This window comes from Gopherus flavomarginatus, chromosome 6, assembly GCF_025201925.1.
Source record: "Gopherus flavomarginatus isolate rGopFla2 chromosome 6, rGopFla2.mat.asm, whole genome shotgun sequence".
In the NCBI taxonomy this organism is placed as follows: Eukaryota; Metazoa; Chordata; order Testudines; family Testudinidae; genus Gopherus; species Gopherus flavomarginatus.
In genome coordinates, this window is record NC_066622.1 from 26049118 (window position 1) to 26066913 (window position 17796).

The following is a 17796-nucleotide window of genomic DNA, read 5'->3' on the forward strand; positions in this document are numbered from 1 at the left end:
TTTGACGAAGTGGGTGTTCACCCACGAAAGCTTATGCTCCAATACATTGTTAGTCATTAAGGTGCCACAGGACTCTTTGTTGCTCTTCAAAACTTGGAATTTTTCATTTCTTTCCAGTGGGGAAAATGTACCTGTCAGGACTCTGTCCAGAAACCTAAGGAAGATCAGATCTTTTTTACAGAAGTTAGGTGGGGTTGAAAATTTAAACTGACAATGAAGAGCTTCACCCTGTGAGTGACTTCATCAATTCCATGATGATGGACTAAATCTTAGAAAGGGCTGGATTTCAAACTGAGCTAGGGAATGTTTGAATCCAGGGTTTAGATTTTGTACCCTGTATCTCTACTCTCATGCCTTGATTTTTGTTGTCTTTTGACTTGTCAAAGAGTTTGATCAGATAGGTGAGGTCTCCAATTTCTGTTTCTAATTGAGAAATCTTAATTAGGACTGGTCTTAACTGATATGGCAACTTTTCTTCTCAAAAAGGAACTTGGAAGCTGTAAGAGTATGAGGTACTCCTCAGTCTTGGGTGAAGTGATTAATCAGTGGCAGACAGGATGAAAGAAGTTAGTATAGCAGCTGCTGGTATCCGAACTGTGTGCCATGTACTGTTGAAAATTCCTTCCCCCCCCGCCCCCCCCATTTGTGTCCTGGCTTCTTCGAACATTTTCTAAGACTTGCTTTGAGAACAAACCAAACCCCAGACTAACGGCTCATTGACCTCATGGATTTTAACTTCCAAAGGGTTGGGGCATTGCTTGAATAGTTGGAGAATGGAGGAAGGCCTTCACTGCCACGGTGATGAGAGCAGTATAAAAGTGTACATAGAAAGGCGACAAGTGGTGATGAAGGCCTTTAGTTTGATCATGTTAATCAGACTGTCTCTTTTTATTTTCAGGAGTGAAAAATAAGGTGGGGGGGAGGAGTCTTCACTACAGAAAGATAGCAAACTGGATGATCTATTCATGTTTGATAAATGTCTCTAGCTTTTTTTTGTAAGTAGATTACCTTAGGAAAAATCAGCAAGCTAATGACTGGATTTAGATAATATTGCCATAGCTATAGTTGTCACAGATAGTCGCCAGAAAAATTGAAAGTGTAATAGTTTAGCAGCCATATATTTTTGTCACAGCTTTGTTTTAATCATGGGCGCGCTCTCTCTCCTTCCATCACAGCACAAAAAACTGTTCCCTTCACAGCACAGAAAAGTTCAGCTACATCAGTACTGCAGGAAAACCATGAGATTATGCCAAAGCTCATGAAGTTCATTCAGTCACTACACTTCGCTTTAATTCAGTCTCGTAAAGACACTACTGCAGACTTCAATACTGTTGTGGAAAAGCATATAAATGAATATTTGAAGCGAAGCGTTAGTGGGTCTAGCAAATATAGGGAATTTGTATTATACCCTTATGAATCACGGCTAGATGACAGAAAATTTCTATATCCTGCTCCAAAAAACAAATCCCATATTGACAGCTGCTTGCGTAATTACATCTTTGGTGCTGAAGCCTATCAACTGCCTGTTTCTAAAGCAAAAGAATTAATGGAGGGAAATCAGAAAGTTCAGCAGTTCAGTCCTGTTTCAGATTATGAACCCCCAGAAGAAGAAACTGACTTCGCAAATGCAAAAACTGGGAAACGAAATGGTTCTAAGTGTGATGGTGCTGCTGCCAAGCAAAAACCCCTTCATCCTGGGGACTATGATCCTGATAGACTCAAAGAGTTGATTAACTTAATTCAGTGCAAGAAAAAAAATGTAGGTGGAGAATCTGATACAGAAGACACTAGAAACAAAAGTGGACTGAAGCGAAGACTACACAGTCACTCTGAAAATCTGCGGAAGCACTTAAAAATGAGTGAATCTTCAGAAAATAATTGCCAGTATGAAGGTAAGAAAAGTAATTAATCTAGAACTCACTTTTTAAATAGTAACATTTATTTTGAAAACTTGAAATGGAAGTGCTTTAGGCCTTTAGTGCTTAAGACCATTGGAATAACTTCATTGTTGCTTACTGCTGTTCGTTCATTCATAAATGATTAGTGTGAAAGATTCATAAATAAAGGGATGATTGTCATGGGACACCTTTTTATAAATATATATGACCTTGCTTGTGCTCTTGGCTGCTAGAGAAAGTAACTCCCATTGACTTCCACAGATGCTGCTGCTGATCTGCAGCTCTAAAAATAAGACCAGTGACCTCTTAGAGAGCTTGCTTATCAAAGGATATATTTTGGAGGCTGTGGATACCCATACGTTTTGTGCATGTAGGGTCTTTATACAGATTTTTGATATCCTAATATTTTTCTATAGAATTTTAATTGTCTATCCCTTTATGGTTCTAGTATGGTGTAGTAGTCTCCCTGCATGTGCAGACAAACTGAAACAGTAACTTGGAGAGAGAAGCCTTCTTTCCTCTCGATATTTAAAACACTGAAATTCAATATAACTGACACCAGCACTGTTAGCTATTTAATTTATCTTGGCAGAAGCTTAACTAATTAATGCACTTTTCCAGTGTTGCTGAATGTTGCATTCCTTGAAAGAATGTTAACCAGAAATAAGCTTGCAATTAATTATCACACTCATGGGTTCTGTTTTTATTGTTGTCCCAAATGAGCATAGGGCACTTTTCTCTGCACCTTTTACCACATTGGCACAAGATAATAGATCACAGTTTTGCTAAAAAGCCTTTGATTCCTGGAGAGTGCTGCAATGTCTTATTTTCCCCCTTTTTTTAAGCACCTCTTGGCCTGCTGTGTGCACATGCACTTTCTACAGCAATTGAAGTTCCTGGTGTTGCCAGCAGTAGCTCACCATTTTTTCTCCGCCCCCCCCCCCCCTCCCTCCTATTTTTTTCTCCACTCCTTGGAGAGGACAAAGATGGCATTACTTCCCTTCAGTCCCTGATCCATGGATAGTCTGCCTCCTGGCTTGCCATGGGAATCATAAGGATGTAAATCAGAAGCCACAGGAGTTGGACTCTTGCAGTGCTGCTAATGGGGTTTATGGAGCCTCTCCTTCTCTTTGAGATCAGTGTAAAATATAGGATTAGATCCAAATAGAAATGCAAATAAAACAAAATCCCACAACATCCTTTTTGGCTAAATCCTACGGTTTTGGTTTTGGTTTTGTTGGAAACTCTCCTACTTGGGTTGCATTTTCTATGCTTTCTATAGGCTCAAAAGTGAGGTTTTTGTTTTGAAAACCTTTTGATTTAAAAATAATTTAAACTAAGTTTTGTACAGATTAGTTTTGAGCTCTAAAGACCAGAGAAGTTTGGTTATTGGTGCCAAACTGTGTCTAATCGGCATAGACATGCCTTAGTTTATGAACTCAGGAAAAAACATTTTCTAATCTCTGCAAGTGCAGCACTGGTAAAATAGCTGAAGTGTCAGATATTTGAAGTAGTTTAACATTTTTTGGTTTACTTCTTTATTTTAAAATAAATGAATAAATCAAAGTCAACTAACACCTATAATTTGGGGGTATGGGAGCTGGGCAAGGAACAAATGGAATAAGATTACTAATTCCTTGTTTTTTGCCTGTGTCAGTAGGGACAGTAATTTTATACCGTTAAATAAACTTGTAAAATTGTGCCTGGGCTATTAAGTTATGATGATCTACTCATCTTCTTTTAATGTAATAATGGGGTTAGGGAAGGAGAACTAATTTCTTTGCTCACTCTTTCCCTCCCAGCAAGTGAGCATTTTGCAAGGTTGCCATAAAATATATAGGATATGCAATGTTGCCAAGTTAATCTAAGAGAACTGTAACTTCTTTATTTTCTGATGTTATTACAGTACTCTTACATTAAGCAGATATTAATTAATGCAAAATTTAATCCTTTTCTCTGTTTAAAATAAAATGGCATTGTGCAAAGTGGCCTGAAATAGGGCTGATCAGATCTGGGAGTAGACTCACAGCCCTAGGATATTGCTGTCGCCTCTCTTCCCTTATTCGTCCAGATTTTCTCTGCATGTGAACTGTGGGAATCTACTCTGGAGCCTGGGAGGATGGTTTAGTAAGATGACTTGGTATTGAATGGCTTTTTTTTTTTTCCCCCCTCCCATTCCCTTTCCCTCTAAAGGAGGAAGAACCTCAGAATCGCCACAGTCTGTTTTCTCAATAATTACCGGTCTTGGGGGACGTGATACTGACTTGAGACAACAAGATGTATCCGACCCTGCAGTTACAGACACGCATGGTCTCATTAAGTTGCTCTTAGAAACACTAGCTAGTGCAGGACACTTGGATTCATCATTGGCACGGTCTGTAAACCAAGCTTTAGGATTGGACACTGATGAAATAGAGGATTTAAGGCTAAAACATGAATATGAATCCATTCCAGCACAGGATAAGGAAGAACATGTGCTTCCTAATATTGCACAAGCTGAAAATGTAAACTTTAAGGATCCACATAGCCCAGTGATGTTGGAAACTGAAGCAACATGCTTAGCCTATCCTACTGACGTTGACCTAAGGCTTTCTGCTAGTGAAGTAGGCATTGACCACACATTGCGTTTAAAAGTAAGTATCTTCAGGGGAAAAATCCAGTATTGCTAGGTGCTGATTAAGTATACAGTGTTTACAGTTGTGAGAATTTCTTAATCATTTTAGTTCCTATAAAGTGTATGCAAGACTTTTTTGTTCTTAGGTATTTGTTTCTCCACATCTTGGAGCTTTTATATTTTCCCAGGAACCATACTGAAAAGTCAAGTTTTCTGTACACCAACTTGTTTGTTTTGGATACGTGCTCTCAGCTGTTAGGCCCATTCCTTTCCTTTCAAAAAATAACTAAAGAGAACCTTGAAGATGAGACGTACCTCTAATCAGAATCCGTTCTGTCCCAGTTTTTCAACTTGCTTGTGGGGGAGCTCCAATAATATGTAGTGTAATGGTTGCTGTTCCTTTGCTTAAGCAGGTAGCTGCCTGTTACCAAAAGACACCAGTCTATAAAGTATCTTTTTCAACCCAGGTAGGAACCTGCCATCATGAACAGTCCATCTTTCTACCTCCTGCAGGAATCAGACATTTTTATTCAGCCTCTTAGGTGATTCATGGTGGTGTGGCTTCTCTGTGGACTATCAGGGGTTATATTTTATGGGAGCAGGCATAGTAATGATTATATAATGGGCCCTGTGTGCCCCTCCTGCTTAGTCATTTATTTTCTCTCCAGAGAATGGAGAGATCCACTGTGGTCAACCCTCTATTACCATCCCCTTGGGAGGGCATTGGATCCTGCTGGGATGAGGCCTGCTACATTTGGAAGAACAGTAAGGAGAGGCTGGGAGCCCAAGTTCCTAGATCCAGCGGCGAAGGGTATTGTGCAGTCCTTAAATGCTGCCTTCCAAAATCCTAAGGCACAAAGGATCTTTCTTCTCCCTGTTTACTTCTGCAGTCAGTTTTCTGTAGGCAGGTTAATGTGCTCCCCAGTCAGGTGTGTCCAGTTCTAGTGTCCACAGTTCAATAAGAAGGTTCATAAATGGAAGAGGGTTCAGAGAAGAGCCATGAGAATGATTAACGGATTAGAAACCACGCCTTATAATGACAGACTCAAGGAGCTCAATCTATTTTAACAAAGAGAACATGAAAGGTTGACTTAATTACAGTTTCAAGTACCTACAGGGGAATAAATATTTGATAATGGACTTTTCAGTCTAGCAGAGACAGGTATAACACTAGCCAATGGCTGGAAGTTAAAGTTGGACACATTCAAACTGGAAATAAGATGTCCCTGAAGTCTTATTTGCATCTCCATACGTGAGAAATTCAGGATCTGAGGCCAAATATATACTATAAATGTACATCGGGGTAACTGCATCAGGGGTGTTAGCAACACAATTATACCGACCAGACCCTGGTACAGACAGCATTGTGTCAGTGGGAGGACTTTTCCTGTCAATGTAGTTGCCACCTCTCATGGAGGTGAATTAACTATGCTGATGGGAGAAGCTCTCCTGTTGGCACAGTGGCATCTTCTCTAAAATGCAGCAGCAGTGCTGCACCACTTCAAGGGTACCTTCCCTCAGACTCCTCATCTGTCTTAAATTCTAACCCCTGGAAATGGCAGTCCACTTCCTATTCAGTTATTGCTAAAGCATGGGTTCTCAAACGGGGGGTTGGGACCCCTCAGGGAGTCATGAGGTTATTACATGGGGGGTGCGAGCTGTCAGCCTCCACCCCAAATCCTGTTTTGCCTCCTACATGTATAATGCTGTTAAATATGTATATTTAAAAGGCTTGCCATGTGAAAGAGGTCACCAGTACAAATGTTTGAGAACCACTGTGCTAGAGGGATTCAAGTATATATTAAGGAAGCATGTATAGTGGATGGACTTCCATGTCTTATTGGGATTAAGCATGACGTTTTTCAAAATGGTTCAGCGTTGACGTGACTCTGCCCCCATTGAAATCAGTGTGGGAAAAAACTGCCATTGATTTTCAGTGGGGCAGTTAGGCCAGTACTAAGCTCTTGAAAATCTCACCCTAGAACTCCCTCCCAAAATATGAGCACCTGGGCCTACAGAGAATCTGAGCAGCCTGTAAGCAGCCAATACGTACTTCCCTACACCATTATTGTACGAAAATTGGAGTTTCCTCTCAGTACAGCTTGTGATTGTAGGGTCCTGAGAGTTCCAGTCCAAGGATCTTCTAGTTAAGTTTCCCAGATAAATTCTCATCAGGTATCACCCAGCTCGTAGGTTTTTGGAGCTCCCTGAGCAGAAAAAGGAATTTTGGTCCTAGTTGTAAATAACACTTATGTAAGTAGTTCAGACCATCTGGAATCTGTTTGCAGTGGTGGTGTAGCTGTGTGCATCCCAGGATATAAGAGACATGTGGGTGAGGTAATATGTTCTACTAGACCAACTTCAGTTGGTAGAACAGACGACAAGCTTTCTAGCTTCATAGAGCTCATCTTCAGGTCTGCAAAAGGAAACCAGAGTGTCAGTTAAATGCAAGGTGGGAAGCATTGTTAAGCATAAGGGGTTAAGGCTGTGCAAGAAACTACTTAAAATGAAGAGGGCGGTTAACACCTCTGAAGCTGTAGGACAAAGGAAGGTTAATGGGTTACAAATTTCTATAATGAGCCCAAAAATAATCTCTGTGGAGACCAGTTGCTAGTGTAGACATATCTCCTAAAAATTATGAACGACAAAACTTTTTTTTGTCTTTGAGGTATTTAACCCCCCCTTCTTACCTCCCCCCACCCCCCAAAAGACCAAAGTTTTGCAGACGACAAACGCCAGAACAACGTTTTGCACAGCTAACACTGCTCTTTGGGGGTGGAGGTTGGGGGTGGAGGTTTTTTATTGGCAGGAGAGCCGACAAACAGCAGCTAAAACACAGCTGTGTCGCTAAAAGCAGCGTCGTGTAGACATAGTTTTCATGTCTAGCAGAGTTATGAATTTAAGTTTGCAGGCTTGTCGTTTGAAGGTGTTGTGCCGATTTCTTTTGAGGATGCGTATTGATAGGGTGGGATAGCTTTGTGAAAAATGTTGGTCACAGGCAATAAGATTGTGTGGTTTGGTTTTTTTTTGGTTTTGTGTTTTTTTTTTTTTTTTTAAAGCAGCAGAGAGTCCTGTGGCACCTTATAGACTAACAGACGTTTTGGAGCATGAGCTTTCGTGGGTGAATACCCACTTCGTCAGATGCATGTAGTGGAAATTTCCAGGGGCAGGTATATATTTGCAGGCAAGCTAGAGATAATGAGGTAGTTCAATCAGGGAGGTAGTTCAGTCATCCTCCCTGACTGAACTACCTCATTATCTCTAGCTTGCCTGCAAATATATACCTGCCCCTGGAAATTTCCACTACATGCATCTGACGAAGTGGGTATTCACCCACGAAAGCTCATGCTCCAAAATGTCTGTTAGTCTATAAGGTGCCACAGGACTCTTTGCTGCTTTTACAGATCCAGACTAACATGGCTACCCCTCTGATACTTTCTTTTTTTAATCATTTTTCAGTGTAGGGCTTATTAAGAGAACTCCACACAACATGCCTTTCCAGATTAATTTGTCCTACACATATGCCTATCGCAACATGTGGTGTGTACATTCAGTACATCAAATGCTCCAATGACCACTGTGTTGGTCAGACCAGATAATCACTACACACTTGAATGAATTCACCCAGTTTGTCCCAATCTGGAATCTTGCTAGGAATCCTACTGATTCTATAAATTGGAGTTAAATTCTGAAAGCTCTCAACTGGTTGAGAGAGGTGTTTCTTCTGCTTTGGTTGTCAGCTGACTGAAGGTACCTCCTTAAGGAAAGAGAGAGAGCAATCCACTTATAGATGGTTCACAATGCTTGAAATGTTTGGGGGAGGTGGGAGAGACCATTTAGCAAATGTGCCTAAAATGGCATTCTGAATTACTATGGGAAAGACACTGTTTTTGTAACTTCAGAAGCTTTGCTGATGTTCTGTCATCAAGGATAGAAATAGTTAATGGTGAAATATTTCTTCCTGTGTTCAGATCTGATTAACTTAAAGGCAAAAATTCCATTAGATTGGTGATCTTATCTACATTCCTACTGTTGTTGAGATGGCAAAGGTTAATACTTAGGGATTAAGTTAAGGATGCATCATAGTCTTGAGCTGAGGTGGTTTTTTTTTTTTCTTTTTTAGGAACCAAGTACTGGAAGTATTAGTAGCTTTGATGACTACAGCCCATGTCCTAGCACTCCTATTGAACATGCTTATCGCAGGCAACATTCTAGTTCAAATAATATAGGAGAGGTTGGAATACACTGGAAGCTGATTCCAATTACAGGTAAGACATACTACTAACTTTTATGCTGCCTTAAAATATAAAAATGATAAAAGAACCAGTTTTCTAAAGGTCTCATCTTTCATAGATCCCACTCTTGGGTCACACTGTATGTAGCGTTTTGGTTTTAATATTTGATTATTACAGAAATAGGCTGAACTATAAGACCCCAGGGATCAGATTCTGCTATGTTTATACTCAGAAACATCCCATTCTCTTTATTGGGCATTCTTAGCTGTAACAGAGACCAGATTTTAACCTCTTGGATGTGATGAATAAATAGGAATAGCTTTGGCAATATACTGAGATACAGTGTAACTGTCTAGAATTGTGGTCTTCATATTCAGTCATTTGCTTGAATTTGTATCTCACAAGATGCATCAGACCAAAAAAAGTTGCAGTTGTCACTTTGGTAATGATGGCACACTTTTTTAGTTACAAGATTAACCAGGCTGATACTACAGTGGGGTTCAACATAAAAATCATTTAAGGTTACAGTTGACCTTACTGGAAGAAGTGTTCCTTTTCACCAAATCAGGCTATCCTACTAGAGGTACTTCAGTCTTTTTCATCTTTGACCATAAGAATGAAACCTATTTTTCTTAGAGAATCTTCTTTAAAGAACCTTCTCATCCTATCTCTTGATGACTGAGTCGACAGTATTAAGTCCCCGAGAAACTCTGAGTGTTGGCTTGAGGAGTATGGATGGTGGGATAGAAGAGGTGAGAAGTCAAGAGCAATAAATGCATCTGAGGCTGGGCACTGAGTCTTTTTCTCCCCCCACCCCCCTTTCCCTTGTGACTGGCCCAAATAGGATGTATTAACTGTCATACCCCACGAGTAAAAGCTATTGGTTTCTGTTCATCTTCTAAGAATCTAGAGTGGTGGCTGCAGGTGGAGCTGGATTGGATTTATCAAAGGGCACTGAGACCATTTTAATACCCATCTTCTTGTTTTTTATTTACACAAACTTCTTCATAAGGTTTTCAATGAGAGAGGATAGCTTGGATATCTGACCTTTTGCAGTTTAAGCCCCAAAGGACATCAATACCAATTCAGTGCTTTGCCAAATGGCGAAAAATTGAGACACTGTCAAGTGTTATGGTGGACAATGTGTATTTTTTGCATTCTGGGATGGAAACAATTGCTATGTGTGCTGACACCACATGGTTGTGGAAGCAGCAATGGCAAGGAGCATGATTAGGCAGCTCAAACTATAGTTTGTCATAAATGCTGGATGTGGGAGTTGTTATGAGGATTTGTCAGTTGGCTGTTACACAGTGTATAGTCAACTATTAAGTTTCAATATTATGCCCAGTTTTTATCTGAACCATGAATTCTCTCTGAAGTATTCTTTTGGATAAAAAGAGAAGGAACATCTCTGATCACCACAGATAAAGGAGGTGGTGTGTTTAAATTAATAGACATCACCAGTGTTAAAAACTCTATAGGGTTAACTTTCAAGTTAACTCTATTATGGAACTACTCAGTATAAAATACAATAACACAATTAGTTTATGAGAAGTACTAGATAAGTATCTATGAGAAACTCTACAAATGCTAACTGCTGCTCTCCCTCAGGAGGGGCAGGAAGAGATCCAGAGGATCAACTGGAAAAACATGGAGATAACCAAACAGGTGAGAAGGACGGCTGCTTGCTTTTTTTTTTTTTTTTTTTTTTTGCTTTTTTTTTTGCATATGCCACTACTTCCCAATTTATAGTTTCTTCTGGTATTGAATTTTCATCAGGAAACTGGGGAGTGGAGCATTAGTCTGCAATTCAATTAATGGAATTGATTCGCTGAAGTGACCCAAGAATGTTTAAGGAGAATTAGAACAGTCTTAAGATTTCAGGCTTTTCCGTCAGTTGTTTGATTCCATCAAACATACCTTCCTGAAAATGTAATAGTGTCAAGGAGCCTTTGAATTTCCTTGTAGGGGTTTAAGATCCTTTTAAATATCATCATTTACAATAAGCTTTTCTGCCTCTATATAATAGACTGCATCTGATGGTTTGTGGGTTTCTTTATTTTTGTGGTGAAGAGATGGTTGTGCAAGGAAAGCATAGGCCCCAGGGAAAGCAACTTCAGTTTTTCACTTTTTTCTCAGTTGTAAGCAAGAGATCAATCACTAATTCATCTCCTATCAGTTTATAAATAGTATGGAAAAATAGTAATTTGCAATTTTTATTTTATTTTTTACATTTTCAATCCTCCTGTCATGGTTGTGAGGAACGACAGAACTTTTTTAAAGTAGTAAATTCTTTTCCTTTTTGTTACATGATGCTTTCCAGTCCTTATCACTGAAAAAACTTACTATTGAGGGAAAACTTGCCTTTAGTTACCTAACTTATATGGATATCTTGTGTTGCTGAGCACTGGGTAATCTTTCATGTCTCAATTACTACATAAGCCAAACTCCACAATAGGCTGGAAATAAACCTGGGTTTGTTTTAGCTATCAGCTTTCTTGCTTATGATCATTTGTCCTAACCAGAACCTAGTTTTATTCCTTAAATTAAAAGTTCATCTTGAATCAGAGGCTGGTCTCTGACTCCAGAAATTCAATCCAACTTGGTTCTTGCTTGCTTTTTTTTCCCTGATGCCTTGTACAAGAAGGTGAATCGGATCGTAGATCTTAAAAATGATAGCTTTTAATGCTATTCATCTTGCACCCTAAGCTATTAAATATTCTGGAATTTTTTCCTTTGGCATGCAATACTTGAACTGCTGATTTCTGAAATAAACTCATCAAAATATACTCTCTCTTCCTTTTGTCATTCTAGAATGACATCTTTCTACAGCATTGCAGGATCTTGCTGTAAATCAACAAGGATAGCTAGATCTTTTTAGGAAAAAAAAGCTGGTATTGTTCAGGCAGCCCTTTTTTTTTTTTTTTTTTTCTACAAACTGGACAGACCAAAGTAAAGTAGGAAGTCAGATATTTGAACAGGAACAAATGCTCGATGTTGTTTGCTCAATGTACCTGTTTGAGAATTTTTGCTCATGCCTACACACTTAGTTTCTCCTGAGTACTTGTGACCCAAGGGTGTAGATATGTGAAGGATGAGAGTGCTCATTAAAAGTAATGCCTCCCCCACTCCCCTTAAAGTGGCTGAAAATGCTTTCAGTTTAAAATTCTGACCCCAAAGCATACCTTTGCATTGTAGTTTGCATTTCTGCTATAGCTGTTAACGAGCCTTTTCAAGCAATGAGGCTTTCTTTGTTACATAAGGAATACTGTCAGGTTTTGGGTAGTAAATAGGATATTTCTCTTGTCAACAGACTTGTGCTCAGATCACCTTATGTTTGAAAGGCAGAATCTGACCTGTGGGTTTTGTTGTTCTTTTTTTTTTTAAATGCACTGAACTTTTCTTGCAAAACAACTAAATTGATCGTTCAGGTGTTTGTGATGTCTCAAATTAGTGTTAAATCTTGTATCTCATATCTCTTTGATTCAGTTTCATATTTTGGATTTAGAAATTTAGCTGTGTTCTATATAGTGAAGCATGGAACTTCTTCCCTAATAATCTGTATTTAAGGTTGTAATTGAATAGTAATATGTCCTTTTGGAAATTTTAAGTGGTGAAAATTTACAGTATTGTTAATTTAGTGTGTTTTAGGAGTATATGAAAAGATTATAGTACCATATATTTCTGGGTACAAAGATAAAATAGAAGTTTTGTGAAAGTGCCATTTTTGACAAGCAGCTTGACACAAACGAAATGCACAACTAAGAACATTGCCTGCATTTCACACTAGTGCAAAGTAGGTTTAAAATGCTAATGTTGTGTAGGGAACGTGGCTGCAGTGCTGCTACATTCTGGTAATTTTTCACTGCTGGAAATATCTTCAGGGGGAGATGGGGAAGGGAGTATGTTTTTTGTTTGTGTTTTTTTTGTTTTTGTTTTTAAATGATTCTTAAAAATATCTGTGTAGTGGTGACTTCTAGATTCAAATATATATCCCAATGTCGAGCCCTGCAAAACACATCATTGGTTCTGAGAGTCAAGCTCTGTTCTCTTCTTTTTGCATAATCCCCAAAATAAAGATTCTGCAAGTCATTTTCAACCCTCTGTTATACCTAGGCAACCCAGTTGCCTTCAGTTGTAACTGCTTGGAACTTAATTTGAAAAGGGGAGTGGGTGAAGCCTGGCACAAAGGAATAGAATCTGTTCACTTCTGACTGGCTTTGCAGAGACAACAGGATTTTAAAATCCTAAAACAAATCTTATTTTTGTCACTAAATTAAATAGATTGATATCCTGTTAAGCACACAAACAGGTCAGTTTGTGCTTTAATTGTTTTGTACTTACTAGTAAAAGTATAATTACACTTTAAAGGTACATGAATTTAAGATATTCTTACATAATTTTGGATACCATTTCTACTTCAGAGATGACATTCCTCTTCCCCATCCCCCAGCCAGATTTAGTGGTTTTACAATTTCACCCCCCCCCTCCCTTTTTTTAATGATTTTTCTCTCTCATGGTGCTGTTAGAAAGATCCACACAAACCAAAGAGGAAACTGATAGTAATTTCAGTTTCCCCAGGTACTACTACACAAAGTGATGTCAAAAGCACAAAGTAAAAACCTTTGCAGATTTGGCAAAGAGGCAATGGATTGAATGTTCTTGGGGATGGAACTAACCATATCTGGAAATGATCTGTGTGAAGCTTGGAATAATACAGTGAAACTTTTCCATATCTGTTTAGTGTTATCTGGTCTGTAAATTGAGTGCTTCTGTTACTGCTGTTAATCTTGTATTTTATGAGCATTGAAAGAAACTTGCTTAACAGTAAGATTGTAGGGAGACCTGAGATTATGTGGGAATCACTAGTTGAACTCAGATTTTCATAACTGCATGCCAACAATGCTTCAAAAATGGCTAGCCATCCAACTGATCATTTTACATGTGCACAATTTAAACTCTACACCATAGTATGTGACTTCTACTCAGGCCTTGGCTACACTGGCGGTTTACAGCGCTGCAACTTTCTCGCTCAGGGGTGTGAAAAAACACACCTCTGAGCGCAGCAAGTTACAGCGCTGCAAAGCGCCAGTGTAAACAGTGCCCCAGCGCTGGGAGCTAATCCCTACGGGGAGGTGGAGTACCTGCAGCGCTGGGGGAGAGAGAGCGCTGGCGCCACGACCACACTCACCCTTCAAAGTGCTGCCGCGAGAGTGCTCCCGTGGCAGCGCTTTGGAGTTTCGAGTGTAGCCAAGCCCTTAGAAGCTAGATAGGAAGAAAATATCTGTCCAGTGATTTAATTGGTCACCTACCCACTTCAGTCTGCTTAAATCTCTTGAAGGTTAGGTTACGTTGCTTCGCGTTGTGCAATAGTGGTTATCAGATACTGTTGGGCAAAATGACTTGCTTAGGAATGAAAATCATAAGCAAGAGCGATGAAAAATCCTAAAATATTCTGTTTTTCTCCCCGCTCCTCCACTCTTTTCCCCCTGCCCCTCCCCCCCCCCCCAAAAAAACCAAACACACAGCCTAAGAGAGATTAAACTGAGTGCTTCTGTGCTAGCACTTGGCATTAATGTCTCAAATGCAGAGTTAAGTTGTTAGGCAGAAGTTGATGCTGTTTTAAAATGATTACAAACTTCAAGTGTGTGTTTTTTGTTGACTTTTCAGAGATTAGATTTATAATAATTAACTCTTCCTGTATAGGTCTGAAATCACCAAAAGAACAACTGGTGTATTTACCACCAAAGGATGCCCTTCCTAATGACCCCCGGGTAATAAATAGACAAAGAAGTTCTGATTACCAGTTTCCATACTCTCCATTTTCAGACATACAAAAGGGGACAAAAGAAGATGGACTGTATACAAGTCAGATGGAGAAAAATGAAGATCAGTGTGCACTAACAGATCACCCTCTTGCATCTAAGCACTCCATGAGTGGAATAATAGAGTCTACGTTATTGGAAGAATACAATCTCTTTGTAAAAAAGGTTCAGGAGATTTTGCAGCAGAAGAATATTGCATATGTGAGTGGAATGTCCACTCCTGTCTTTTCAGCCCAAGAGAGGGTAATGAGACTTTCTAAATACATATGTTTACAGGCCTTAGATGTCTCTGTCCAAGAGTATATAGAGAGGCTGAGTGAAAAGCTGAATAATGTTGCTCTGTCATCTTCATGTGGTAGGCATACTCCACCTCTTAATTCTAGTCCCGATCCAGCAAGAGATGCTGTAACTGAGGCTGAATTGAATCCTCTGCCAGAACAGGGTGTATCTGTTTCAAGTGACTCTGACAATGCACTGTTACCAGAACCACCGAGTAACAGTATTGTGGAGGAGCCAAACTGTAATGAGCAGCATTCATCAACAAACTTAACCATAGTGAAAGAGGAAATGGACCATGTTAGTGCCACCACAGAGGCTTTACTGACATCTGATAAGAACACTTCCAGTGATGATCCACTGGAGCCACCAGAAAAGACTCAGAAATCGCCAGATAACTTAAACATTTCAACCCAACCAGCACTCTCGGATTTTATAAGCCAGTTAAAACCTGAAGTATTCAACAGCTTGGTCAAAATAATTAAAGATGTACAGAAGAACACTGTGAAATTTTACATTCATGAAGAGGAGGAAAGTACCCTCTGCAAAGAAATACAGGTAAATAAGTTTTCCTTTGGGTCCTATCCTTAACAGAGCTAGGATGTCTCACACTTCATAGCTTCTGTAGGCTGAGCAAATTGTATGCAACAGGGGCTTCTTGCATTTCTTCATTTCCCTTTTTCCCCCACTCCAAGACAGCAGAAGCTCACTTTATGCCATGCTCCACTCTCCTTTTGTTTCAGAAACTTCTGTCAACCAGTCCTTTTGATCTATAAACAGTTGCAGAGGTGCTCAAAGCTGTGGCTCTGTTATCATCTGGCAGCGGCTGTGTCCCCCATTTTCCTCCTTCCTGTCTTTCAGTTATTCCCCAAAATCAGTAGGATTCTGCTCATTCTCTGAAATAGTGATGTTCAAAAATTGCACTACATCCAAACAGAGAGATGCCATTAAGTTGAGTGTAAGGCCTTGAAAGCATGTCCAAATATTTCTACATTTTAAAAATGGTGTTAATGGAGCCATTCAGTCTGGGGTGAATAAACCTGACTTGCAAACACATCTATACCTTCACTGGTGTGTTTGAGCTTTGAAATTTGGTGTTTGTTAACTCACGAAAAAGTAAGGCGCTCCTGTGGTATCTGCACTCAATTTTTAAGACTTCCTCTTGTCTAGGCAAGGTATAAACCTCTTTCCAGCTGGACAGTGGGATTGGTTGTAGAAGAGCCCTTGTTTTGTTCTTTTTTTGAAAGTAGCGCTGTAGGGCAGCTTCTGTGAGGCTTCAGGAATAAAAGAGAAACATGATCAAAAGCATGTTCTCTGTTCTACTTGAAAATTTATTAATGGATGGTCAGGGAATGAAAAATTCCTATAATTTTTGCTTCTTGGAATTCCAGATCATGTTGAGAAACTGCACTTTTGTGTTTTAATATTAAATATCGTGGAGTTTGAAAAGTAAAATGTGTTTGGCTTTTAGTGAAAAGTGCAATTTTCAGCTGAGACGAAAGTGGTCAGCCACTTAGATGGAGTTCTGTAAAAGTAATTACAGAAATAGCTTTACAAAATGAATCTAGTAGCTGTGTTTCTATACCTTTTTAGCTAGTGCACTTGGGTACAGGTTTAAAAAAAAGAATGTGTAGGATTTTTTTATTTTAAAATGCCTGTGTGCTTGCTTGAATTGTAAAAACTCTACATGGTGAGCTTTTGAATTGCATTGGTTTAACTAATTTTTTTTTTCTTTGATGTAGGAATACCTTACAAAATTAGGTAATACAGAATGCCACCCAGAACAGTTCTTGAAAAGAAGAGCTACTTTAGACAAACTATTGATAATTATTCAAAATGAAGACATTGCCTGCCTCATCCATAAGGTACATTAAATACATTTAATAGTACTAGTTTAATTAAACTGTGAAATATAGAAAGTTGACTCAAAACTTAAATCAGTCACTTGCACATTACAATGAAACATTTTTAAATGCATCTTGAGTAGAAGGGATTAAACTTGTTTTTTGATTTATCCAGTTTTGTAACTCTTGCACCACTACTTATGACCACAACTTTTTTCCTTTTAATGTATATTAGATAAAATGGAAGCACTGCTTATAATTTAATAGCCAAAGTTGAGTTGAATTTGCCCCTAAACCAGGGATTTAACAATGTTGTTGTAGTATTTGTTGAGTAATATTCAGATCTTGGAAGTAAATTTGGTTGGTTAGTCTAAGTTAAAATTAAGAAAATTAACACCAAGCATTAAGGAATTTTGAAGCAATTTGCTCAGTTAAGATTATTCTGAACAAAAAGTCTTTAAAACTCATCTTGGGCCAGGACCTCCCAGAGGATTCCAGGGGCCTGGGGTCTTTCGCGGCAGGGGGCCCCTGCTTCAGCAGTAATTTGGCGATGGGGGGCCCTTCCATTCCGGGACCTGCCACTGAAGTGCCCCGAAGACCCGCGGCAGGGACTCCCACCGCTGAATTGCCGCCGAAGCGGGACCCGCTGCCGAAGTGCAGCTGGGTCTTCGGTGGTAATTCGGTGGTGAAGGTCCCCGCCGCGGGTCTTCGGGGCACTTCGGCGGCGGGTCCTGGAACAGAAGGGCTCCCCGCTGCCGAATTACTGTCAAAGACCCGGCTGCACTTCAGCGGCAGTAATTCGCCGGCGGGGGGGTCCTTCTGCCCCAGAGCGGAAGGACCCCCTGCCGGCGAAGACCGGGAGCGGAAAAAGCTCTGGGGGCCCAGGCCCAGCAAGAGTTTTCTGCCCACCCCCCCCCAGCAAGTGAAGGACCCCGCTCCAGGGGCCCTGAAAAACTCTTGTGGGGGCCCTTGTGAGGCCTGGGGCAAATTGTCCCTCTTGCCTCCCCCTCTGGGCAGCCCTGTCTTGGGCACCGTATACATAAAGCTTTTAATTTTTATTATTATTTTTTTTTTTACAGCTTGTTTTCCATTATTTTTCAACAG

General features: G+C 39.8%; 2 protein-coding genes across 9 annotated transcripts in view; one reads left to right on the forward strand and one right to left on the reverse strand.

Moving 5' to 3' along the window:
• Positions 1-17796, forward strand: part of TASOR (transcription activation suppressor) — a 60067-nt gene that overhangs the window by 32899 nt on the left and 9372 nt on the right. For 3 of the 8 annotated variants that reach the window (XM_050958422.1, XM_050958423.1, XM_050958418.1), the window contains exons 14-19: positions 1176-1892; positions 4092-4531; positions 8636-8780; positions 10359-10415; positions 14454-15406; positions 16591-16713. In XM_050958422.1, the coding sequence (XP_050814379.1) occupies positions 1176-1892; positions 4092-4531; positions 8636-8780; positions 10359-10415; positions 14454-15406; positions 16591-16713 (2435 nt within the window). The remainder of the gene's footprint in view (positions 1-1175; positions 1893-4091; positions 4532-8635; positions 8781-10358; positions 10416-14453; positions 15407-16590; positions 16714-17796) is intronic. The other 5 variants (XM_050958425.1, XM_050958420.1, XM_050958426.1 and 2 more) reach the window with 3 other exon arrangements.
• The window catches only part of CCDC66 (coiled-coil domain containing 66), an 87551-nt gene that overhangs the window by 13192 nt on the left and 56563 nt on the right, over positions 1-17796 (reverse strand). The window contains exon 20 of the mRNA XM_050958493.1: positions 4828-6929. The gene's annotated coding sequence lies outside the window, so the exon portion shown is untranslated. The remainder of the gene's footprint in view (positions 1-4827; positions 6930-17796) is intronic.